Below are 25,186 nucleotides of genomic sequence, written 5' to 3' on the forward strand. Positions count from 1 at the left end.
AAGCAATAAGCAACAAGAAACAAAAAGGTATAAAGTATGCTCTCCATCCTCTGTGTCTTGAGAGTATGCCGACTGACAGTATTATGCAGACAGTTAACATGGCTACCGACCAAGAAGGTTCCCTGGTCTTGCCTGACGGGACGAAGCTCTATACTAAGACGTGGAAGGTTGGTTCGACCAGATCCGGTTTTTGAATTTCTTGCCACTTTTTGAGTTTTGTTTTGTTACTTGAAGCTGACGAGAAACAGCCCGAGGGGACTCCAAAGGCCATTATTGCGTTTTATCATGGGTTCAGCGATCACTGTAAGTGTTTTAACAATTTGCATGTGAAATGTCGAAGCTGACGATTGTAGCCAATTCCTGGTACCAGTTTTTCCCCAATCTGGCCTCGTCTGGATTCGAGGTGCACTCGCTCGACCAGCGGTGAGTTTTTTCTTTTCTTTATATATAAGTATAAAATATAAATGCTAATTTCAACAGAGGATGGGGCCAGTCTTCCGCCTCAAACCGCAAACTGCGCGGTGACTACGGCACCACAGACGTCGTCATGGCCGACCTGCACTTCTTCCTACAGTCCCTGGTGCCATTCACGCAACAGGGCTCGATCCCACTGTTCCTGATGGGACACAGCATGGGCGGTATGAATTCGCTGTACTACGCGCTCAACCCAGAGTCGCCTTACCATCGTAATGCTGCCACAACAAGGGAATTCAAACTGGCCGGCGTGGTGTCGATTGCACCGCTCGTTGCGATTCATCCAACCACGCAACCACTCAAGATCATCGAGTATGCGGGCAAACTCGCGGCGAAACTGGTGCCAAAATGGACGATGGTGCAGGATATCGATCCGATGTGGGTGTCGCGCGATGATGCGGTGGTTGAGGCGATTCGGAAGGATGGGCTGTTGTGCCACAAGACGGGCACGTTTGAGGCGTTGGCGGGCATGTTGGAGCGTGGTGCGTGGCTGGATGGCTTGCACAAGGATGCCAATGTTATCAATACTGCTGCGGATGGGGTGCCGCCGCTGTTGGTCGCGCATGGGACGAGTGATAGGATAACGTGGTTTGATGCGACCAAGAGGTTGGTGGAGGCGGTGCAGGTCAAGGATAAGACATTCAACGAGTATGATGGCGGTTATCACAAGTTGACCAACGATAGTAATGGCGTCGCCGAGCAGTTTACGGCGGATGTGGTGGAGTGGTTGAATGGGAAGATTGCTTGAGAAGTTTTTTTTGGTATTATACATCTACGTACATATCGTACACACAAGGATATCTATGTCAAAGGTCTATCTATACTAGTTGTGGTCTGTCTTCAATTCTCCTCCAGATGCCAATAAAGCCGCCTCCAACGATCTTCAGACCGACTTTGGGACGACACACCAAGACGTTGTTGTCTTCTGCAGCGGGTTCAGAGGGTCCTTCAGGTGGCCCTTCAGAGGATGTAGAGGATGTAGAGGATCCAGAGGACCCATCCTCCTCAGACACACTCGAGTCAGCAGCTTCACTGCGAGATGATTCCACCCACGACGATGGATCAGCGCGGCTCTTCTTGACAGCGACACGAACATCCCACATGCGGCCGCTGCTCAAGCCCGTCCCCAGCTCGACGACCTTGTCCATGACAAAGGGCAGTTTCTCACGCGCAATCAGCTGCACACACTCGCCGATTTGCGTAATGCTGGGCATGAAGACGACCAGCACGCCGTCGCGTTTTAGCACGGGGGCTACATGTGGGATCCGCTGGTGGGCCGAGGGCATGTCCAGGATTGCATACGACAAAAAAGCTTTTTTGTTGTTGTTGCTGCTACGCTGCCGGGTCTGGTCGGCAATCCATTCCTCAACAGGGCCAACGTGGAAATCAACATTGCCAGCATACAGGCCTCGACGGAACCCGCGCACGGTTTTTTCGGCATGCGTGGAGAACTTGGATGAGACGTCGACGGTGTGGATCACGGCACTTCGCTGTGCGCGCCATTCGTCCCATTGTTTTTGCTCTGTGTTTTCGGCTTGCTCTTCTTGTCTTGCTGCTGCTGTTGCTGACGTCGTCTCTGCCGCGTCTGCATATGGACGAACAGGGCGATTGGCAAGGATTCGCACCTGCGAGTTTTTAGGTATCGGCGGCGGCTGGGTATTGGCTGCGTGGATTGCGCGCGCCAGATGCAACGTTAGAGAGCCATGGCCAGTGCCAGCTTCGAGGATTTCCAGCGGCGTCGCGCCGTCGCTGGCCGGAGGAAGAGAAGGAGGAGGGAGGACATGGATGTCCAGCAGCGACACGATTAGGTTCGCATCTGCGCCGTAGATCTATATTAGCACACACCGGTCAATTACGTTATCACAATTGTGTCTCAAATAATGGACATAGGCCCCTCATCCTCTGCTATACTCCATCTCCATGGGGAAATGGTGGATCTCACATACCGGGGTAACAAGTCTCGGTGTGTAGACAACATACTCCTCCAGCGTTGGCAAGCTGAGTCGGAACAGGGAGCCTGTGGTCCGGCGCCGTCAGTTTTCTAGTCGGATTTTTTCGGGATATGCGACATTTATTTTTCGTTTACCTTTATGCGCCTTGATAGGATCCCAGACTCTGCTGCCTATGATGTCGTCGTGATGGATCACGCCGCGCGAGACCTCGGTGCGTTCGCCATGTTTGAGCGGCTTGGTGAGATAGGGGACCTTGGCGTGGATGATTGCCCTGTCGCCTTCTATAGATTGAGTATATATAGACTTAGCGACGCCTCAACCTTGAATTTCCGTGAATGTGGCAAGGCGCACCTCGAAAAATGGAATAGTCGCAGTCGCCTGAGCGTGTAAACGACGGCCGGGGGGGACTCGACGAGGCAGGCGGGGGTAAGCGAAGCCCAAGGACGCTGCGCAGGGATTGGAGGAAGCGAGCCATCCCATACGTAGCACCCAGTCGGTTTGTTGATATAATAAATTATGATAATGAGGACATACAAACAAAAAATGTCGCGCCGATCGAGATCACAGCGGAGCGCGGGCCTCCGAGGCTAGGGCGTTCGGAGTAGGCCTAGTCCGCGCCTGCACGTGGATCCAGAACGCGTCCGCGCTTTCTCCGTGCTCAGTCCGGGGTATGTGCTTGTTCTAGGAGAGAACTACTGCAGATTGCTGCTGGGCCCGTTTTTTTCCTGTCAGTTGGACGCCTTCTGGGTCTGGGGAAGCCCTGGAAGCCGTGGAAAGTCCTGGGGAAGTTTGTGGGGGATTGTCGTGCTGTCTGGTCGAGAATATGCTGGTGTTGATGATGGTTGATATACACCACGCACGGTGTCAACTGGTACAGATGGCGATGCTGTGCGTGCGCCAGGGGTACCCGGCTCTACGACATGTGAACAAACTCAAACCTCGAGTCCAGTCAAGGATCATTGGCGACCACGCACCGATAAGCCCTCAATGGCGTCAACAGCCAGTGCTCTTTGGACGAAACCATCCCCAACACAAAACCGGCCTGATCCACTAATCCACACTAGTTGGTAGTCGGTGCCTCGCATTCCAGGCAAACACCAGTCGCTGTTGATATCATGGACCTGGACCGTCTCCACTGGCACTGTTGCATTAAATGATTAATGCTCCTTTCTTTTTTTTTGGAGTTTGATGCGACGCCGGATATTACTCGTTGCACAGCACTGCTGCAGTCCACCAGTCAGCCGAACCCTGGAAACACTAGAAGATATGACATCATTTCATTCTCCATATCGAATATACTACCAGGATTTGTGTATTCGCTCGACGAAAACAAGACTCCGAAAAGACTCCATTTTCCCCTCGGGCGACCCAGTCAGAGAGTCGGTGCTCACCGGAGGGATGCGCCCCGCCGACCCCTCTCACCGAAAATTATTACCTCGAGCTTGCGGATACAAATGCGTCGCTTTCCTCCTTCTTTCATTTCAAACCACGCAACATTGAATCAATTGACTGAGTTCTGTGTCACTACGCGTATTCCTATCTCTACCGATTCTTGTCTATTATACAAATTGCAAACATGGGTTCGATTGCGCTTCCTTATATCCAGAGCAACCCGAAAATCATCTTTTTCACTGATTTCGATGGCACAATCACGTTGGAAGATAGCAATGACTATCTGGTATGACCGACAATTGCTTTTGCTCAATTCAATTTACTTAATTCTACTCTAGACCGACGAGCTGGGCTTTGGGTATGCCAAGCGCAGAGAAGGAAACAGAGAAGTCCTGTCCGGCAGGGCCACCTTTAGGTATGCTACCAAAATTTCCACATTTCCCTAGAGCTAGACTAACCCGCAACAGGGACGTGTTCCGCGAAATGCTAGAGAGCGTCAAACCCGGGTTCGCCGAATGCATCGAGATCCTCAAGAGCAAGATGAAGCTGGACCCGTACTTTCTCGAATTCTACAACTGGGCCAAGGAGAACAACGTGCCCATCGTCGTGGTCTCATCCGGCATGATCCCGATTATCCAAGCACTGTTTGAAGCCTTTTTGGGCCACACGCCCGACCCCCGACACCTGACCATTGTCGCCAACGATGTCGAGAGCCGCGACGGCAAGGATATCAACAGCCCCGGAGGCTGGCAGATTAAATACCATGACAACAGGTTAGAACCTTTTTGGCAATTTTTTATGTTCCGCCTGCTGACAGGAACAGTCACTTTGGCCACGACAAGTCGCTGGAAATCAAACCATATGCGGCTTTGCCGGCCGACAAGCGCCCAACTCTGCTATATGCTGGCGACGGCATGTCTGATCTGTCGGCAGCCCGTGAAACCGACCTGCTTTTCGCAAAGAAGGGACAGGGTAAGTTTTTTTTCTTTCTCGATTCTGTTTCTCTTATGTTAGTGCTAATACTTAAACAGACCTGGTCACGTATTGTGAGGAAAACGGAGTGCCATTCACCGTCTTTGAAGACTGGTCAACCATTTTCGCCACAACAAAGGCGATTTACCAGGGCGCGACCTCGGCCAAGAAGGTTGCTGCGCAAGCTGTAGAGCACCTACAGCCTCAGGTTGCCGTTTAGAGAATACCCAGCTAGACCATAGAGGATATGGCTATATAAATTGTTTTGCTATTTTTTTGTTAAATAATGCCTGATGACTATGATATGCTCCTTGAGCTAGACACAATTGATTGTATTGAATATATTGTCGCGAACTGTAACAACATTTCTTGATTCCTAATTCTTGATTTCTGAAATAATGGGCTAGTGATTACATAAGCGACCAAGGGATGGTTTCCCCAGATTATCCTGAACAAACAATTTCCCTCCATCCACGCCGGCCTGGCATCGCCCAGCCCAAGAAAATCTCGCAGCTTGCAATATGCGCACATGTCCGTCTTTATTTCTGATCTATAGCAATAGGCAGCCGATTCCCGCTTCGCGACGGACGGCAGACTGCCAAAGATGACTCGCCGCATAGTATGTTTCCGATCCTTTTTGCGACAGACCGCTTTGAAAACTAACACCTGCAATTAATTAGATTCGGACTGGGGTTCAGCTCACTGTTTTTGGTTTTGTTGTCTTTCTTTTGATTCTTTTCATCGATAAACGCTTCCGCGTGCTTCCCAACTCGATACACGGCCATCTGCCCACGCACCACCCGGGCCTGGTCGTTACGGACGTTACTATCACTACGTGTTCGGCGGTAAACGTCTTTTCTAGCTGTCGACTAGACCCGTCGGTGTGGTATCGAGTCGACAAGGATTTGTACCTGGGGAATACCTGGTCGTCGAGTGCATACGTGCACTATCAGCGGAAACGAGAGGAGGACCTCCTCGACACCGACAAGGTCGTAGTCGATCTTCGGATTAGCAGGGTCGACCCGAACTCTGTCAAGGACAAGTCTTCTAGCCTTCCTGGAGAATGGGAGTCCCGACCAGGCGGGATCTGGCTCAAACGCAGCTCGGAGCCGCACGTTAGCGACTCCAAAAACGCTCTTACCTCTTTGGATATCCTGTTTGGCGCAGATGCTGTTGATCCGCGTCCGAAATGGGAGGTCAAGGATACGCCTATTTTGTTGAACAGCCGGACCGAGAATACCGAGGCGCGTATCACTGTTCGTCGAGGAGTCCCGCCAACGATTAAGAAGCCGGTGCCTCGCATCAACGAAAGCGACCGGTTTAAAATAATGCAAGCCGCAGACCTACACCTCAGTACAGGTACTGGGATCTGCCGAGATCCCGTGCCAGAGGAAAGAGTGCCGGGAGAAAAATGCGAAGCAGATCCTCGCACAATGGAATTTGTCGAGAAGCTTCTCGACGACGAGAAGCCGGACCTGGTTGTCTTCTCTGGCGATGAGGTGAATGGCGAGACCTCCAAGGACGCCCAAAGCGCAGTGTTTAAATTCGTCAAGCCTCTTGTGGAGCGCAAGATTCCGTATGCGGTTATCTTTGGGAACCATGACGACGAAGGCAACCTCAATCGAGAGCAACTCATGGATTTGCTGAAAGATCTGCCGTATTCCCTGTCGTCTGCTGGACCGGAGGATATCGACGGGGTTGGGAATTACGTTATCGAGGTGCTCGGTCGATCGACCACGCATCACTCTGCGCTGACTTTATATTTGTTGGACACGCATTCGTATTCACCGGACGAGCGACAGTTTCGCGGGTACAACTGGATCAAGCCCAGCCAGATCAAGTGGTTCAAGAACACGTCGCAGGGCCTGAAGAAGAAGCACGACCAATACACGCACATGCACATGAACATGGCCTTTATCCATATCCCATTACCCGAGTATCGGGGCAACGACATACGGCCATGGAAGGGCGACTGGCGCGAGGCGCCCACAGCACCAGCGTTCAACTCGGGGTTCATGGACGCTCTGGTTGAAGAGAATGTACTTTTTGTCAGTTGTGGACAGTAAGTTTTTTCACACCTTTTGGTGTTTTTTTTTTTTTTACAAGATGAAGCTAAAAATTTTTTCGGTAGTGACCATGTCAATGACTATTGCATGCTCAATCGTGACGACAAGGAAAAGCCGAACCTGTGGATGTGCTATGGAGGTGCATCTGGGTTTGGAGGCTACGGAGGCTACGACGGGTTTGTGCGTCGCATGCGGTTTTATGAATTCGACATGGGGCCTGGCCGTATCGTGACGTACAAACGGCTGGAATACGGCGATACCGAGTCGCGCTTGGACGAGATGATGATAGTCGACGCCGGGCAGGTTCGGGATATGTAGTTGAGATTTTTGTTTTGATGTTTTAAAAGCAGGCATTCCATATATTATCTTTATATCTTATATCTTATATCTTTATATCAAAAGATATTAAAGATATCTTATAATATTGTATAGTTGGCCAGTATGGCTTTAGTACAGACCAGTCCATAATTCAACGCTTTGGAAAAAAAAAAAAACTACCACCACTTCTCACAAAGAACCCTATCTGACCCTATTAACGAGCCTAAATGGCCAACAAACTCATCTGTCATGGGCGGCGGCCCACACACATAACACACAGTACTCTCGCCGCCAGCAGCTCCTACCACAGCACCATCCAAATCCTGCTTGCTGATACGCCGACCATGCACATGAATATTATTTTTACTCTCTGCACCACCACCACCATCCTCATTCAACGACTGCGTCGCCTGCGCCAAAACCGACGGCGAAGAGTCATCCCGAGGCGGGATATTGGTTAGGAATACGTCGAGCTTTATTTGCATATTGTTATTCTTACTGCAGGAAGAAACACGGTGCACGATGCGGCGCAGGCGTGAGAGAAAGAGGATCTCGTCGAGGGCTTCGCGCGTGATGCTGGCTTGCGGCGTGGATAGTTTGCCGTCGAGGAGCAGCTTTTCGGCGTGCGGGATGCGGGTTGTGTACAGGAAGTGGATTGTAGGTGGTTTTGTGTGTGGTGGTTTCTCTTCTTGTTGGTGTTGGGGAGAGCATGGGGTTGAGGCGAGTTCGGTGATGTGTGAGAGGATTGATATTAGGGGACTATACTTGTCAGTATGTTGTATGTATGTATGTATGTATGTATGTATGGGAGGAGTATATATGAAAAAAAAAAAAAGACCTACTTGATACCAACCCCACCCGCAACAAGCACAACTTTATTTATTTGCGTAGGTGGAAGGATTGTTGCTGCTGGCGGCCACACAAAACTTCCACCAACGCGCACATTCACCTCCCTGCCCAGAATCTCCTTGGTTGGTTTCCACAGCCAGGCGGCAGGAGGATTGGACGGGGAGTTTTGCACAGCTAGTTCGACGTAGGGATATCTCCCGTTTGAGTCGGCGCTGATCTCGACATGTTGGGAAGGGACTTTGTTGTTGGAACCTTCTTGGATGACAGTCGCATTGGCGTCTGGTGTTGGCAGAGGGTGAGCGTCGCTGGGCGTTGATGTGATGGTGAAGCCGCCTGCTTGCTGGATACCAGGGACATGGACATCTAGCCATTGTCCGGGCAGGAACGAGAATGGTTCCTGGGGGAGGTCATCCTATGAAATCTAGTTAGCATCAAATACTTTGTATATCTTTCTTGGATGGTGGGGGAGAGTACAGTCTCATCGTCGGAGAGCGATTCCGCCGGTAGCGCCAGCCGCAGCAGCCGGATTGTCGGATTGATCTGCTCGATATGCGCCAGACGCACGGGATACAGCTTGTTTTGTCGGGGCTCGGCGACGGTGCGTGTTTCGTGAGGGATGGAGTCTTTTCGTGGAGGCATGGATGCGACGGGGCGGCGCCACAGTGGTGGATGAGGGGGTGGTTGTGGTCGGGCGAGTGATAGTAATGTGTTGTAGTGGAGAGGGTGGTTATGGAAGATGTGTCGTGCCTGCATCGACTTGTTCATTGATCATTGATCATTGATCAATTGATGTTGGGTGTGTTTGTGGAGTGAGGTTTGGATGTTCATGGTGTGGCACGGATGACGTCGTATCGTATCCGTGCATTCTCTCCCTCTCCCTCTCTTTGTCTCATTTTTAGTAAAAAAAAAAGAATAGTTAATAATATAATATTATATAAAATAAATAATGATCAAAATAATGATCAAAATAATGCATCAAAATCATAATACCCTATCATACAAAAGGGGGATCTCTGATTGGCCTCGGGTGTGATTCCGATGCGCGGATCACGTGGTCCGTGCTGTACAACCAAACATGATTGGAGTGGAGACAAGAAGCAGCTGTGATTGGCCGAGCATATCCCCAGAGCGGCTGCTGATTGGCCGGAGAAAGTATGCTTAATCACATACCATACAGTACATACGGAGTTCATAGTAGTATAGACATACTACTTCCTACTTGGGTAGTAGTACGTACTACTGCACTGTGCCGGTAACTAACGGCAAGCCAAACACTCGACCAGACACAGTGATAAGATCAGTAGCGCCCACGCTAAAGCAAGCTGCGCAAAGCAGGCCTGCAAGCACACGGCGCTGCACACCGTCATTGGCCAGGCTGCAGGCCCGTCACATCTCCCGCAGGGCCCCACGCAGCGGTTCGGCGCGCTGAGTGGCTGGACGCTTGCTGCACCTCACCGACTCGGCGCTTACAGAGGGAGCAAGCCTGAACCAACCCCTCTCGTCCTGCGCTCTTATGATCTCCGATTGTCCTCTTATTCTCTCGTCTTTCTTCCTCCCGTCCTTATTTCACCTCATCTTCAAAGAAGGGAGACCAGCTGGACTGGAGCCGCGACGACAATGGTCTTCATCCCGCGCAAGTACCGCCATCACAGGGTCGTGCTGTACCTGATGGCCGCCGAGTGCCCGATTGTGCTGCCTGTGCTGATCCTCACGGGCATCGCTGCCCACAACACATACACCACCAAGCTGTGGCAGGACGGCGCAAATAATGGCTTCAACAGCGCCCCGAACCAGGTTGTTTATGCCCTGACCAACGGCCGCACGTATAAAGTGCCGATTGTGTGGAGTTCTCTGTAAGTTCTCTCTCTCTCTCTCTCTATGTGTATAGTTCATTTTACCTTTTTTGCTAATATTAAACCAGATTGTACAACTACGACCTCGTCCTCGGCGTGCTCAGCACTTTCATCCTACTCACCAAAATCCCCGTCCACATTCTGCATTTCTTCCACCCGCCCTTTTCGGCCATTGTCCACGGTGCTCTGTGCGTACTATACGGCTGCGCTGCAGGCTTCCAGGCCGGTTCAGATACCACAGACTCTCGACACCCGCAAAACGGACCACCATGGTACATCACAAAACCCTGCAGTGTGGCCTACTCACCAGGCAACATTGGGTATTGCCAACAGGCCAAATCCCTCTTCGCCGTGACTGTCATCGCCACAACCATTTACTTTGCGCAGACCGTGCTCGCCCTGATTTCGTGCTTTGTGTCCAAGGAAGAAAAAGAGGCGTATCGCCAGCGCCAACAGGAAAAACAAGATGAGCGAGACGCCGAAGACCGCGCGCTTCGCGAGTATGAGGAGATTTTGAAATCGCCCGGTTTTGGTCCCGGCATGCCTCCTGTTACCCCGGGTTTCGTCGCACCTATGCCAAGTGCTTATTTCCCTGGAGGAAATAATAGCAATAATCCTCTGCAGTCTCCATATACACCCCGTTTTGGCGGGTATTATGCACCAGGAAAGGATAATAACTACTCGCCAATGACCATGACGCCCGCGACCAACAGCGCCACGAGCGACCTGCCGCTGCGAAATGCTGCTTCTGTGTTTGATGCCAAACCAGCATCCTTTAGCACGCACATTTCCGTGGCCGAGGTCGAGCAGCAGCCGTATTTCCCGCCGCCGCCGAAGAAGGCTACCAAATAATAACCTCCACCTCTCTTTCCCAGGGTCAGGGCTACAGTTTCTTTTTTTTTTTTTTTTTAAGATACCTCTCTCATTAAATCGTATTACGATGGAGTTGAACTGGCGTTACTATGTTGTTTTCATGTCATGTCTAATTCTCAACTTAGCGAAACAATCAATAACTTCATATATTAAATCGATATCCTAACTGAATATGGGTTGTGAAGAAGTAAATGCGTAAAGTAAAAGGTATCCCACGCTAGCCTCATAACAAACGTAAATTTGCAAAAAAAATAATAACAAAAGAATAATAAAATAAAGACAAAAATAAACTAATGCTCTACAGTCTGCAGAGGCACATATCCTTCCTCCTCCCTGGCCTGCACCGACCGTTTCCCAAACACAGTTTTTGCCAGCACAGCACGCGCAAGCGAGACAGCACCAGCACTACCAGAAACCAGGTTCTCCTTCCACAAGCCTTTTCCGTTCGACTGAACCAAACCCATTTCGACTTCCTTTTCGAGACGCGCCGCGTTCATCCACTTGGGCCGCTGCCAGAATTTGAGTAGTAGACTGCTTCCAACAACAGACACGCTGGACAAAGCCATTGCGGCACCGGCGGCCATGGGCGGGAGGGCGATGCCGCCAAAGGGTAGGAAAACGCCCATGGCAAAGGGGAGCCCGATGATGTTGTACACGCACGCCCATACCAGGTTCAGTTTGATGCGGTTGAAAATGGTGCGCGCAAGAGATAAACCCGCGGGCACCGCGAGCAGATCGTCAGATCGCATGATGACTATATCCGCGGCTTCCATGGCTACGTCTGTACCGGAAGCCAGCGCGATGCCGATGGTTGCGGTGGCCAGTGCCGGAGAGTCGTTGATGCCGTCGCCCACCATGGCTACGCGGTCTCCGTCTGCTTGGAAGGATTCGACGATTTCTTTCTTTTCGTTGGGGGACACTCCGGCTTTGATCGCATCGCTGGGGATGCCAACTGCCCGGGCAACTGATAGTGCCGCTGCGTACGTGTCGCCTGTGACGAGGGAGATGTTCATCCCCATCTTTTTGAGGGCTGCAATGGCTGCTACCGATGTTGCCTTGAGTGCGTCTCGTAGAGAAATAGTACCAGTGTAGTGACCGTCAATGGCGACATGGATCTGCGTAAACCCTGCGGATTCATCGGACTTGGAAGAAACAATCGGTTCATCCGTAGCTTCTATAGTAGCAGATTCCGGAACAGTAACTCCGCTGCCACGGAGGAACACTGCGTTTCCTAGTAGCACTCGATAACGGGTTCGTTCAACGGCCGACGTCGGTTCGACCATAGCGGATATGCCCTTGCCGACGACGACATCGAAAGTGCCTATACTTCCATCCAAGGGATCCTCACTCTCGACGCCTGTTTCCTTCTTGGCTGCCGCGACAATAGCTCTCGCCACGGGATGTTCGCTGTTCGTTTCGGCCAGTCCGACAATCTGCCACCATAGCTTGCGGCGCCAGTCGTTGGAGGTCCATGTCGGCTCCAGCTTGGCCTCGGCAACACTCATCTTGCCTTCTGTCAGCGTCCCTGTCTTGTCCAGCACGACGTGGTTGATTTTCGTGGCGGCTTCGAGTGCTGCGCCTCCCTTGACGAGAATCCCATGTTCAGCACCAACTCCAGTACCTACCATCACAGCCGTGGGCGTACTCAAGCCGAGAGCACACGGACACGCAAAGACAATCACCGAAATACAAAGCTTGAGACAGACCATCACTTTGCCTCCGTTGCTTGGAGCAATGAAAATCTTGGGCGGATGCGGCAGTATATGGCTCAAGATCATCCAGCCCGTAAACGTAAACAGACCCAGGGCAATGATGATTGGCACAAAGTATCCCGCAACAATATCGGCCATGCGCTGGATTGGAGCACGGCTTGTCTGCGCATCCTGGACCAGTTTGATGATCTGGCTCAGCTGAGTGTCGCTGCCGGTTCGAGTAACTTTAAAGTCCAAAGAACCCGCACCGTTGACTGTGCCGGCAATCACTGTGCTGCCCTTTTTCTTGTTGATTGGAATAGCTTCTCCCGTGATCATGCTCTCGTCTAGGTAGCTTCTTCCACGAATGACAACCCCATCAGCAGAAACCTTGTCACCGGGTCGCAAAAGAATAATATCTCCAACTTGAAGAAGTTCTGTGGGGACAGATCTCAGGCCAGTGTTTGCTGTCTGAGATGCGGGCTCGCGGTCACCTTTCTCATTCCATTCCTCGGCCGCTTTTTCCGCTGCAATTGGATCTTCATAGATAGTGGCCATTGAAGGCGCCAGAGACATCAGTCGAGAGAGAGCCTTGGACGTTTGGCCCTTGGCTCGGTTCTCTAGCCATCGGCCAAGGGTGATGAATGTGATAAGCATAGTGCTAGTGTCAAACACAGTACTCGGGCGCTCGTGTCCACTGCCAAAAATAGCCACAAGCATGGTAAATACGCTGAAAAAGAATGCCGCAGAAGTACCGAGCATGACAAGAACATCCATGGTCGGAGCGCCGTGTTTCAGAGACTTGAAGCTACTTTTGTAGAAGCGATTACCAACACCAAACTGGATGGGGAGCGTCAGGCCCAAGGCAATCACATCGCCGAGATACAGGCCAGGGAAAAGACGAGTGCTGCCAAAGTCGAGGAACGGTATGCACATTGGGAAGATCATCGTTATCAGGGTAACTGGCACCGCAAACGACAACGAAGTGAAAAAAGCCCTCTTCCATTCCTGGATTTCCTTTGTTTTAGCGAGAGATTCAAGCTGGGCGTTGTTGTCGTCGGACTCGGTCAATAATGCGTTGTATCCAGCTTCTTCGATTGCTTCAGCCACAGATCGAATTCCAATAACTGCCGGATTATGAAGGATGGTTGCACGGGAGGTAATGAAGTCTATTGAAGCTGAATTTATGCCCGCTCTTTGCGATAGGAGCTCTTCCAAGGCGATCGCAGACGCCGTATCTTGAAGACCATACAACGTAAGACGTAGGGGTTTTGATGTTTTTGAGACGACGCCTGTCTGCGGTGTAGAAGACACAATGCGAGCGTCAAAACCCACGTCTTCAATCATGGACGCGATTTTGTCCGCAGGCAACATCTGAGGATCATGGACTACAACGGCGCGTTCGGCAAGGAGACTAATGTCAAACTGTACAACTCCTTCGACACTACTAAAAGCATTTGTCACGCTAGACGTGCAAGCGCCACAGGTCATGCCTTCTATAGCCACCGTTGTAGACATGTTTTGGGACTGGGTCGCCGTGTCTTGCCCATCCGTCGGCTGGTTTAATTGTGTATCAAGCACAGTTGCGCCAAAGCCACGATCTTCAATGATCTCTGCGATCTGCGCAGGCGGCACAACCGAGGCGTCGTGCTCGACGACTGCGCGCTCTGAGAGAAGCGACACATTGACAGACTGAATACCGGGGACATTTGTCAATCCTCCTTCGACGGCGGAAGTGCAGGCCCCACAAGTCATTCCTTCTATCGCAATCGTCGTGACCGACGTCGTCGGCAAACTACTGCCATCGGCTGTACTCTGAGGCATATCGGTCGACAAAACCTCGGCGTCAAACCCTTTGTCTTCCACCAGCGCGGCAACCTGAGAGGGCGATAATGTCGTTGGATCGTGATGAACGACCGCCCGGCCCATGACGAGACTAACAGACACTTCGCCAGCTCCATCGACGCCGCTGAAGGCGCTTTCCACAGCCGATGTGCATGCCCCGCAAGTCATGCCCTCTACCTTGAGGGTGGTTGTCGCCATATGTGGGGGAGTGCCGGCACTTGAAGGTGACACCGCCATTTTCGTCGGTGCGATCCCTTGCTTTCTGAGAAAGAGAAGAAAAAGACGGCGACGAAGAAGAAGAAGAAGAAGAAAAGACGAGGCGTGTTCAAATAGCTGTCAGGGGTCAAAGGGAGAAGAAGTCGCGACGAGGGCCACGTCGCATACCGCGCGGTCGGTCGCAGATTCCACTGGGGTGAAACAGCGCAGAGCGGAGGTGATACCAGGGCAAAGATATCACCAGACTGGCCGACAGGGTTGAGAATGTCGAGAATGCATCAAATAATGCTTGCACGAAGGAAAAAGCGTCCCCAGGTCAGATCGATGATGTGATGAGGCAATCAGAGCTACTAGTTGCGGAATAACTAGCCTGGCCGCTGACGAGCTGACCAGGCAGGATCTTCCCGCGTGTCCCGGCTTACGGCTGAATAATCCGCTCTCGGCGTCCTCCACTCATGATCATGAAATCACGTTCGTTCTGTTTAGGAAATAGCCGTGGGAGAAAAACTGCATCTTCGAAGAAAGGAAACCTCCATCTAGGTGGAAGGTGTCCCAACGGTACCTGGTACGGTCGGGAGAGCGCCGGACATGATTCTGTCACGCCTCAAAGTTTAAACCACCACCCTCTAGCTATTATTGTACAAGACCGGATGATCTGAAAAGTAGGGCCGGTAGCCCTAAACCCTAATTAGTATGTTTTGATCTCGTTTTATGTATATTACTCGAACACCTATATACCTGGCACATCGTTTGACAGATAGCAATCAAAATTCGAAATAATCTACCTCGTCTTCCTGGCCAAGTCTATCGAAAAGAACCGGTTTTCCGCAAGCCCAATCCGCTCTTCTCATACGCCATATCCACCATTTTCATCTGGTTAATCGAATCTTGACCACTAATCCAAAAAGCTGCCTGACGACCTTTTATCCGGTTCACAAACTCCTCCAGTTGCCAGCGATAGGACATCCACCAGTCCTCTCCGGGCAGATTCGCCCATTTTCCACCTGCTTCCTTGTAGGAATACGCTTTATGTGATTTGGACTCAACCCATTTCTTCAGTATTTGTTGTGGATTTTCCTTGTTGCGAACAATGTACGAGTCTTCGACGTCAATACGATGCCAGATGAAAGCATTCAAAAAGCCGTGTATCGTCACCTTTCGCACACGCACCTTCTCTTGAGTAGCGGGCAAGGATTTATCCTCAACAAAAACCTCTCGATGCGTCACACGGGCTTCCGAAGGCTTCCATAATATCGGTCCCCTAAAGGTACTCTTGGCCTCGGCCATCCCACCGTTGGGAAACCGAAATGTGGTAGTTGAATCAGCGTCGCATTTATCATGGACACCATCTTCGAGAGTGCCAACTTTGCATGTTAAACACTCTTCTGGCTCGTCGTTGAAGATCATGCGCAATATAGCGAATGTGTATGTCCCCAGGTGCATCATAGAGCCTCCGCCAAGCTCGTACTGGTACCCAATGTTGTTATTATCAACCATCCACCACGGGACCATGCAATCAGTGTACACGTGTTCGACATCGCGGGGACTGATGAAGGAGAGAAATAGCTGGACAGCAGGATGGAAGCGGTTATGAAAAGCTTCTAGTATGATGGGCGCATTCGGTTGAGATAGCTCTGGCATGTTGAAAAGAATCTCGGCCTCGGCTGCTGTGTTGACAGATGGTTTTTCGAGCAACACGTGTTTGCCAGCACGGATAGCGCGAATAGACCATTCTAAATGGAAACTGTTGGCAAGTGGGATTAGGACGGCGTCGATATTAGGGTCATCGAGGATGTCTTCAATGTGCACAAATCTGATCAGCCGTCTTAACTCGGACACGCAATTCGGAAACTAGGCACAACTCACCCTGGTATGAATCCTTGACTTCGGGAACCCCATGCTTTTTAGCAAACGCTTCAGCTCGACTGCGATCTCTAGCCGCGACAGCTTGTACGATGACTTCCGGATGCGATTTTGCTGGCGTGATCAGGGTCATTGGTCTAGACACGCTCTATATTAATCTAGCCGGACTAATGGGCAGGATAATAACACAACTTACGCAATTTGCGCAGCTCCCAAGATACCGAATTTCAGAGCACTGCCATTATCCTTCTCGACCGTGGGGGGACCGAAGGCTGTAATGATACGGTACAATGTTGATATCATCTTGTTGAAGAAATATCGATACGATTTTTTTTTGGTTGAAATGTGAACTCCATGAGCACTGTCGGCTCTTTAAATACAAAGCTCCGGGCAAATTCATCCTTACGCGATGTATAATCAATCGTTCCAACTAGGTCATACACAATTTAGTTTTTAATGGATTTCTGTTTCTATTCTAATTTCTTCTATATCTATATCTACATATCGGGACTAGCACGTAACGCACTAAAATTGACTATTCTACTAGAGTCCAATGAGCTTACCTCTTTAGTTACTAGTCGCATCTTGACTCAACTACAGGAAGCTGGCGGAATGGGTCCTCCTTTTTCTCTTTCTCTTTTTTTCCCTTTATGTCCCATAATAGCTGTCTTGAATTACCATTATTAATCTTTAAAAATATAACGCGTTATGGCTCTAGCCCCAGTTGCAAAACGCAGCTCCGTAACACAAAATGTACGTTACGTTACCGCGGACGAGTTCCCCCGAACTGGACTAATAAATAAATATGCATGAAAGAAAAGAGAAAACAGTATAGACTGACTGATCTATTAGGTTACACCGACGAATAATGACACTTGGGGCCAGATAAAGGACCCTGTTGAGAGAAAAAAGAAACAGAATCGCTTACGACAGAGAGCTTGGCGTGAGTCATCTGCAATACGCCCAAGTTTTGCCTGTTCATTACGTGTCGTATTAATGCTCGAATATAGGCGAGAGGAGAAAAGAAGCAAAAAGACCGATTTGGACTAGTTACGACAACAATAACGCCTGGAAAGGCTATGGGATGTTGGTCATCTCAAATCATCTGCAAGATAGTGATAAAACCGACTTTGCGAGAAGCAGCACAATAAATTCACTGAGAAACAGCAGCGGTTGCAGTGGGGATCTACAATATTCATGGTTTGATACTTGTGGCATTATTGCACCGACGGTCGAACACGCAAAGACAAGTATACCATTATCTTCGACGACGACAACAACAACAAAAAGACACCAAGTCATTCCACCATTGATGCCTTATAGTACTCCCAACACAAATCCTTATATCAGAAAACCATATCCGCTTATATTCCCACTATCAGCAGATCATCGCCTAATAACACTCGTTCAATACAATGTCATTCGCGCTGTGATATTTAATATGACTCTATTGTCGATTCAGGACTATCTCCCAGAGGGATGCATGGAGACACTCGGCGTGATACCTCTGGATGATGATACACCTTTGGATATGATTCCACCCGATCTACAGCCTACGCCGTTGCAAAAGCAAATGCCAAAAAACAGCACTATTTCTAATCATCAAACTCTAACCAATAACAGTCTTCAGCTACCATATTGGATTCATGCATTACCTTTTCCAACATTTCGTGATAACCTGATCATCTGTTCCGCCTCAAAGGTGTGTGACTTTAAAGATCTTGCTCAGGACCTGGGCGAAGGTTTATATAAAGGGTTCGACGATGCGGAACGTCGCGGGTTATTGGTTTGGGGGAACCCGTGGAGTGGGCAAGACTGGGAAATTAGTGATGGGTTTGTGAAGAAATGGGGATTTTTGCTCAAGGGCTGTTGGGATGTTATTGAGGCGACGAATAGGTGGCGGGAGTTGAGAGGGGAGAAGAGGTTGGTTTTGGAGGTGTAGGTTATGTGTGTAAACATGGCCGACAGAACTAGATTTAGGCCCTCTGATACCTACTTATGTAAAATGCTTTCCAATGAGAATTATTACGAAAAGTCAAGTGTTGCTGTCAAAGAGCCCTTTTCTGGACGTGCAATTTACATCATGTCGATGGCGAAGGCTTCGATGAATGGCTCACACGTACTATAGATCTTGCGCGATGGCTAGCCATATGAGTTAATTGGGATTCTCTTCGCGGAGAAAATAATAGCTATCTATGGGACGATTTGTCTATCGGGTAGCATATAATCCGGTAAGTCCTTGTCTCTATCACATACGACCATAGGGTGTGGAAAACAGGGCTTCCCGTCCGCTCAGCCGTACTTAAGCCACACGCCGGCTGGTTAGTAGTTGGGTGGGTGACCACCAGCGAATCCCAGCTGTTGTATGTTTTTTGTTGTTGTTTTTTTTGCTTTCTTTGGGCCTTTTTTCTTCGTTTGTTGAGCTTGTTCCTGCTCGGAACCCTGACTGCGGAGTGGCAACACACACAGTAAACTTAGCCAGCATGACATTGCCAACCGTTAAGTCGTTTGGGTTAATTCTGTCAAAGTATATTATTATATTGGACGAAACGGAAGTCCTTATTAATAAGGGTTGCGCCATTTTTGCGTGCTGGTCGAAAGTACCAATTCCTCCCACGTTTGTTTATCAGACCCATGTTGGTGTTAGATTCGCACCTCGAAAACACCATGCCCAGCGTGAACACAGCATAAAATATGTTTGCATAGCTGAACTATAACCAGATATTTCAGTCTTTTGGCGCAGCGGTTCAAGAAGATATTGTCTTTATCAGGGGCAAAATAAACATGATTGTTTTGCGCTTTCTGCGGATATTTAAGAATTTGACCACAGTCTTTCGCACCGGCCGATACACCATGCAAAAAGCATTGGTGAAACGTCGGCAAAAACAAAAGACGAGAGAAGCTAACAAAGAACCACATGTGCTATAGAGGCCCCCGGGGTACTATTTTTAACTTCACGTCTTCCTCGGTTTGATATGAAGACCAGGAAAACGGAAACTTACATCTACAACGTTTCTATTCAAATACGAAATTAACCTATTACATGGTAAGAAGGTGATATTAATTTCTAGAGCCGGTTGGTATTGAAATGGCACGGGCTTACTATACGAATGCCTGAGGATCCATATCCTCCGGATTTCGTTTGCTTTCTGAAATGCCTGCGTTTTGATTTTCCTTCTTCACTTGAACATTTTCCATCCTAATCATTTCGTCTAGCAATGCTCTACCTTGTTTACCCTCATCCAATATACCGTGATAGATTAGCGTTGTTCAAGAACATTACTGGACTTTTTCAAACCAAGTGAACAAACGGCTTTGATCAAAATGACGCCTACTAAAACTCAGGTAAGTTACAGGAAGCTGCCCTCCCTTTCTGGCTTTTCGTCTATGCCATGGGAAAATAGACAGCTCTAACTGATTATCATGCATGTATATAGACCGTCTACTGGACGTCAGCCTTTGGCGAGATTCCTGTTGCCGAAGATAAATTAGCCGCAAAGTCGGACGTGATCGATTACGTTTCATCAACCGATATTGAAGTCCACGCTGAATCAAGAATGATCGGAGATGCGGCGGGCCTTGGTGCCTTTGAAAAGATCTTACGACGGCTTAGCGAGCTCGATGGAAAAGTCACCGCTCTTAGAGGCGAAAACACACTCTTCAACGTGGCTATAGTGAGCTTAATGGAAAAGTCACCACTCTTAGAGACGAAAATACCACTCTTCAACGTGGCTATAGTGAGCTTAATGGAAAAATAAAAGCACTACAAGAATTCAGAGCAAAAGTACGAATACCAGAGTTACTAGGGAACCTTCCCTCCAAAAGGGGTATCGACCGTTCAGCGCGAAATGAAACGGTACATGGTGCGGATTTCAAATCCGACCTTGAACTGATACGTTCCTTGAAGAAGAATGGCTCAACTATCATCGGCTTATACCGCCTCCAATACGACGTTGTATGCCACGCCTTCAAAAAGACGTACGGATACCGGTATAAAGAGATACCGCAGGTAGTTCCAGAAGAGGTGGTGCATGTCTTCGATATGCGAAGCAACCTTATGCATTTACACTACTGGAACCGTGATACCTCCAAGATCCGTGAGAGTCGGCGGGATAACCTGAAACAGCGCTGTGATGAAATATTGAAAATATGGTTCAGTGGAACATCTTATTCAAGGGAGCAAACTGAAATAAAACTCAAATCTATGATCAGAGATTATTGGCGCGATGACAAGGAACCCTAGGGTGATGGCTTTTGTCATACTTAGGGGAAGGAATTGTGTTGTACTGTGCTTGTGGTAAATTTCGGATTTTTATTGACAATGGGTGAGCGGTTTCGTATATCTAAATTTAAAATTTTGAAAGACATCGACCGATAAATAAGTTCATATTCATAAACTTCCCATAGGTATTAAGTAACCCATAAACTACAAATGTCTAGGTTGCATTAATTGATTCTGAAAAGAGACCCCTTGGTGTGGATAACCAATCTCTGTAAAAAAAAAAAAAAAAAAAATCCATTTTTATTGGTATTGACCTGACCGGCTTTCAGTGATATTTCAGGGACTCCACATATATTCGTCGCCGCTCAGGTGCGGCTTTCCAACCTAAATCATATCACTCGATTCATGGGACATAAATCTGCTAATATCGCTGGATGTGTCCGGGCTCGAACTAAAAGAAAAGCCAGCCGATGCGATGGCTGGAAGATATTTGGGACCCTCTTCGGCATTTTGAGTAAAATATTATCTGGAGTCCTTACCATCAACGTGGTTTCATGTGTCGAAGGTGCTTTTCCTTGATGAAGAGAAGATGAGATAAAAGTCAGACGCCTTGCCACTGCAGTGGCTAAAATAGTGGACATGGTTAAAAAAAAGATACCCGAGAGGAAGAAGGTTAAGAAGCCGAGTACGACTAATATCTACGTCTTGAATTAGAATTACCTACATATTGATGTTCGTAATTTTGATATTGGTACTCGTTCCGATGGAATTGAATGATATAGACAATACCGTGCGTGCATTTCCCGGCCATATTATATCACTTTACCCGAAACTCATACAGATCCTTCTTTTTGTTTTCTGTGTACATTCTTTTTCTTTTTTCCCAGGAGGTATTACACGCATGGCAACAGCTGTGACAAATTTAAAGACTGCTTTCGTCGGTAATTTCTGCCACTTTCTTTTTTCCATTTTGATTTTTATGTAATTTCATTCTAAAAACTTGGGAGTAAGATGTGAAAGCTGCCTATTTTAAATTTAACAGGCCGACAGAGCTAGATTTAGGTCGTCATATGAAAAACAACTGCAACAAAAATCAACCGCAGCGGCGCAAATCCTGTAACCAATGCATCGCGAATAAATCAAAGTGTAACCTAGAACGTCCCACATGCTCAAGATGCTCTCTGCGCCACATTCTATGTGCATCCGCTAGCCTTAGGGTGGAACAGCCTGAGCAACCTGCGTCGCCCGGAATTGCGAGTGCTTCCTTAGGCTTTGCTTTTGATACCATGCCAACTTTCCAACCACTGAATTTATCGGCGAGATTCGATTCGACCTTGTCCGACCCTTTTTTTGCCGACTTGGGCCTTGGTACCCATCACAGTCATTGGAGCTTGCTCTGCAGGCTCCGCAGCATAGGGGCCTAGAGCTACTCCCTTTCAACGATTCCTTCAGCTGTACGACTCCTGGGATTGCTGAACCTGGCTCAAACCAACGGCTTGAGCTGAGTTCTGACTCAAATTCAATTGCTTTAGCAAGCCACAGCATAGAGCTTATATTCCGAGTTTTTCGGACATGGCCTCAGATGTTAGCCGATGACTTTCAAATTCTGCCAATATTTCACTCTACACATCTTGCTTCATAGATAAAAGCTGCCCCAACCGCTAGCAACTTGCATCACTTTGATCAAAATGTGGCATGGCCAATGCCCAGGCGCCGAAGAAATCGTGCGTGTCACGATACGCCAGGAGCTTGATCTGTCCATAGATAAGGTAAGTGCTCTGTAAGCTATCAACCTTTTCAGACTTGACTAAAGGCAAAATAAGGCCCAGTGCGACCAAACAGATAAAACAACGCTTCTAGCGAGCTTGCAGGCAGTGGTCATATATACCATTATCCTACTTGCGCCCTCGACAGTCTCCGAAAATAATAACACCGGTGACGATGATGTTTTTCGAAAAGTTGAAATTTTTGTTTTGCATGTCGTCTGCAGTGGTCTTCTTTCAGAGAAACGAGCACAGACAAGGCCATCTTGGGAAGCTCCGGTATATGTTACCGCTAAGTGACGTGCTATTGTCGCTTTATATCTGCTTCACTGGGCATATTCTGTTCTACACGAGGTGCCGTGCTTTGATTGTAGAGACCTAGGCTTCATGCCAGCCCCAGCACCGAAGGCTCTTTGGCAGACACACACTGAACATGAATGGAACACCAAATACATTCACTGACTTGCGCGATGGAGCGGTTATTTTTATCTTCAGGCTGCGTTTGGTCATATCCAGCCGGGTGCAGGTTGAAGTCCCAGGGCAGAAAGGGGGCTAGGGGAGGCAGATGAATTCGGATTTATCATGGCCTCAATTCGTAAGTCCTTCCAAGCATCGAAAGCCAAATGGCGTCAACTGACATATGCGAAGTCAATGCTACAGACTTTGACCCCCCCTGGTTACAAAGGAGCTACAGAGTCCACTGTGATCTAGACTCATTAGCTCTCCAACAATGGGCCACGATCCCGAATTTCTGGCTCAACAGATAATATGAATAGTGTGGAATATTTCCTTGAGCTCTCATTAATAGCCTCCTATTGAAACCTTAAATGCTCATCCTACCTTGCTGTTAATCTAACCATACTATGGTACAGCATCAAAAAGGAGTGAATACTAGCCAATGATTTGATTATCTCATAATTTCATTGCGATATGCAGCTCTAGAATCCAAAGGACTATTGTCTTGCAATTCTTAATATCAAGTTGATTCTTATTTGGCTACAATGGCCACTAATTTGCAAGTGCCATATAATGAAATCGAAAATCACTTATATTCATTTTCTAGCTAGGAATTGAATAAATGATTCAAAACCCCCCTAAAAGCGCTGCATCACTTGGACGCACATTCTATAAGTAGGTACAACGGGGCTTTAAGCTTGTAGGCTGTTAGCCCATTCATTTAAGTCGATGCTGAACATCGACACATCACCTCGCGGAACACCCATCATAGTGGTCAGGCGGTACGAGATCTTCCACAAGATGCTGTCTCCCTCTATAACCTTCACAAGTTTGTCAAAATATCTTGCTTCTGCGAGGAATGACTTCTCGCCCAAGAAATGACCAGCGGCGCAGTAGGTTGTAGCTTCTGCGGTACCGTCGCCAGTGAGATGTATAGTTTGGGCGGTCAAGCCGTGAAAGGTGCGAACGTGCCCAATCGCTTTCTGCAAGCCTTCAATGACAGCGTCTGCCCCCTCCATCAGACCAAGTGAGCCAGTATAATTCGCGACAACATCGTCGGTAAAGAGATTGCGCAAGTCCTGGGAATTTTGTTATCGAATGTAATAGCGACACCGGCAATTGTATTCCGAATGAGCTCGTGATCGGATGTAGCTCCTGCCATTGCGTTATTGATCGGAAAACGACAGTATGAGATGACGGTGAAATGAACTTTAGGATATAATAATGGACTTCGCAATATAATCAACCGGTTGAAATTTGAATTCCAAGTAACAGTGTTCGTTATTTACGTAGAGACCAATGCTACTGCCATTAAATTATCAATTCCACCTGACAAATCACCTTTAATGATAGGTGAGCTATTTGAAATCTTGAAATCTTGAAATTAGATTACAAAGCAAACTATAATGGAGGGAATCTTACCTGTTTGGAACTCGGGGCTCCGGAAGAGCAATCAGCGTTTAATAAAGATGAGACACCTATATTATACTCAGAAATCTGTTGCATTATCTAATGGAAGAATTTTGGATAGTGAAAGATATGCAACTGCTTGGACATTGATAACATATAAGCATTCACTTTTTTCACGAGAGACACCATCTTCCTTCAGAAGTCCGTAAAATATATCAATGGATTGCAGCACATAATCATCCCATCAAGATGGCATTGCCTTTTTACAATTACACGCTCACTACCTTCATTCGAGGCCTCGATACTATTCATAATATTCTAAAAAAAGGGTGAAAAGCATGCAAAAGAAAGCAACATCCCGCTTGAGCTTCTCAGTGAAGATATGCAGCCACTAGCCTTTCAAATTGTGGCAGCTACAAACAATGTCGGGAAAGCCCTCGGCCGCGCTGCCTTTATGGATCCTCCGCCTCAATCAGGCTGTAACGTCAACTGTCTGCTTGCCATCCTTCCAATTCTCCTTAGGACGCTGAATCAGCAAGTCAACGTATTTCTTCCTGGGTGCGCATTTGTTACTCCGAGAATCCGTGCGACATCAGGCGACGCATGGCGGAGTACGGGCTGCGAGTGCATTTGCCAGATTTGGGGCGGTAGTGTGATGGCTGGGTATAAATGTACGTCCTTCCCCTTCCCAATTTCAGGGCCAGGTTTATGGCCCATAATGTCGTACCAGGCGTTAGGATTGGCAAAGGATAGCTCGTTAGGACGGATGCGGACGGTGTCGCCATAATAGCAGTGTGATCTAGCCAGATGGTTAACGACCGTTGCTCGGACGGCAAGGTGCCAGTAATATGGAAAGTTTGAGATTACTTTGAGCTTTGGGCCAGGAAATCGAGCGAGGGGGTGGAAGTGGGTATTAAAGAGGTTTATGGGAAGGCAAACTATTGTCTTCGTCAGTGGACTACGTAAAAAGT

At 48.4% G+C, this 25,186-nt stretch overlaps 10 protein-coding genes across 10 annotated transcripts; 5 read left to right on the plus strand and 5 right to left on the minus strand.

Moving 5' to 3' along the window:
- Positions 1-98: 98 nt before the first annotated feature.
- On the plus strand, positions 99-1,222 carry TRUGW13939_02693 (uncharacterized protein; the record flags this gene model as incomplete). Its single annotated transcript, XM_035485882.1, has 4 exons — positions 99-167; positions 249-303; positions 354-423; positions 481-1,222. The coding sequence occupies 4 exons, from the start codon at positions 99-101 to the stop codon at positions 1,220-1,222; spliced, it is 936 nt and encodes a 311-aa protein (XP_035341775.1).
- Positions 1,223-1,292: 70 nt separating this feature from the next.
- Positions 1,293-2,901, minus strand: TRUGW13939_02694 (uncharacterized protein; the record flags this gene model as incomplete). The annotated part of the gene is made up of 4 exons (XM_035485883.1): positions 1,293-2,303; positions 2,421-2,491; positions 2,561-2,707; positions 2,778-2,901. 4 exons carry the CDS (start codon positions 2,899-2,901, stop codon positions 1,293-1,295), a joined length of 1,353 nt encoding a protein of 450 aa, XP_035341776.1.
- Positions 2,902-4,002: 1,101 nt separating this feature from the next.
- Positions 4,003-7,174, plus strand: TRUGW13939_02695 (uncharacterized protein; the record flags this gene model as incomplete). Its single annotated transcript, XM_035485884.1, has 8 exons — positions 4,003-4,104; positions 4,157-4,233; positions 4,286-4,591; positions 4,642-4,790; positions 4,850-4,998; positions 5,353-5,409; positions 5,471-6,852; positions 6,922-7,174. 8 exons carry the CDS (start codon positions 4,003-4,005, stop codon positions 7,172-7,174), a joined length of 2,475 nt encoding a protein of 824 aa, XP_035341777.1.
- A 176-nt stretch (positions 7,175-7,350) lies between these two features.
- Positions 7,351-8,788, minus strand: TRUGW13939_02696 (uncharacterized protein; the record flags this gene model as incomplete). The annotated part of the gene is made up of 3 exons (XM_035485885.1): positions 7,351-7,933; positions 8,017-8,435; positions 8,498-8,788. 3 exons carry the CDS (start codon positions 8,786-8,788, stop codon positions 7,351-7,353), a joined length of 1,293 nt encoding a protein of 430 aa, XP_035341778.1.
- Positions 8,789-9,640: 852 nt separating this feature from the next.
- Positions 9,641-10,728, plus strand: TRUGW13939_02697 (uncharacterized protein; the record flags this gene model as incomplete). The annotated part of the gene is made up of 2 exons (XM_035485886.1): positions 9,641-9,876; positions 9,945-10,728. The coding sequence occupies 2 exons, from the start codon at positions 9,641-9,643 to the stop codon at positions 10,726-10,728; spliced, it is 1,020 nt and encodes a 339-aa protein (XP_035341779.1).
- A 311-nt stretch (positions 10,729-11,039) lies between these two features.
- Positions 11,040-14,522, minus strand: TRUGW13939_02698 (uncharacterized protein; the record flags this gene model as incomplete). Its single annotated transcript, XM_035485887.1, has 1 exon — positions 11,040-14,522. The coding sequence occupies one exon, from the start codon at positions 14,520-14,522 to the stop codon at positions 11,040-11,042; it is 3,483 nt and encodes a 1,160-aa protein (XP_035341780.1).
- Positions 14,523-15,305: 783 nt separating this feature from the next.
- Positions 15,306-16,667, minus strand: TRUGW13939_02699 (uncharacterized protein; the record flags this gene model as incomplete). The annotated part of the gene is made up of 3 exons (XM_035485888.1): positions 15,306-16,297; positions 16,368-16,501; positions 16,561-16,667. 3 exons carry the CDS (start codon positions 16,665-16,667, stop codon positions 15,306-15,308), a joined length of 1,233 nt encoding a protein of 410 aa, XP_035341781.1.
- Positions 16,668-17,072: 405 nt separating this feature from the next.
- TRUGW13939_02700 (uncharacterized protein) lies at positions 17,073-18,306 on the plus strand (the record flags this gene model as incomplete). The annotated part of the gene is made up of 3 exons (XM_035485889.1): positions 17,073-17,117; positions 17,217-17,307; positions 17,375-18,306. The coding sequence occupies 3 exons, from the start codon at positions 17,073-17,075 to the stop codon at positions 18,304-18,306; spliced, it is 1,068 nt and encodes a 355-aa protein (XP_035341782.1).
- A 1,382-nt stretch (positions 18,307-19,688) lies between these two features.
- Positions 19,689-20,607, plus strand: TRUGW13939_02701 (uncharacterized protein; the record flags this gene model as incomplete). The annotated part of the gene is made up of 3 exons (XM_035485890.1): positions 19,689-19,709; positions 19,802-20,101; positions 20,272-20,607. The coding sequence occupies 3 exons, from the start codon at positions 19,689-19,691 to the stop codon at positions 20,605-20,607; spliced, it is 657 nt and encodes a 218-aa protein (XP_035341783.1).
- Positions 20,608-23,497: 2,890 nt separating this feature from the next.
- Positions 23,498-23,824, minus strand: TRUGW13939_02702 (uncharacterized protein; the record flags this gene model as incomplete). The annotated part of the gene is made up of 1 exon (XM_035485891.1): positions 23,498-23,824. One exon carries the CDS (start codon positions 23,822-23,824, stop codon positions 23,498-23,500), a length of 327 nt encoding a protein of 108 aa, XP_035341784.1.
- Between the last annotated feature and the right edge of the window lie 1,362 nt (positions 23,825-25,186).

This window comes from Talaromyces rugulosus, chromosome II (assembly GCF_013368755.1).
Source record: "Talaromyces rugulosus chromosome II, complete sequence".
NCBI classification, from domain to species: domain Eukaryota; kingdom Fungi; phylum Ascomycota; class Eurotiomycetes; order Eurotiales; family Trichocomaceae; genus Talaromyces; species Talaromyces rugulosus.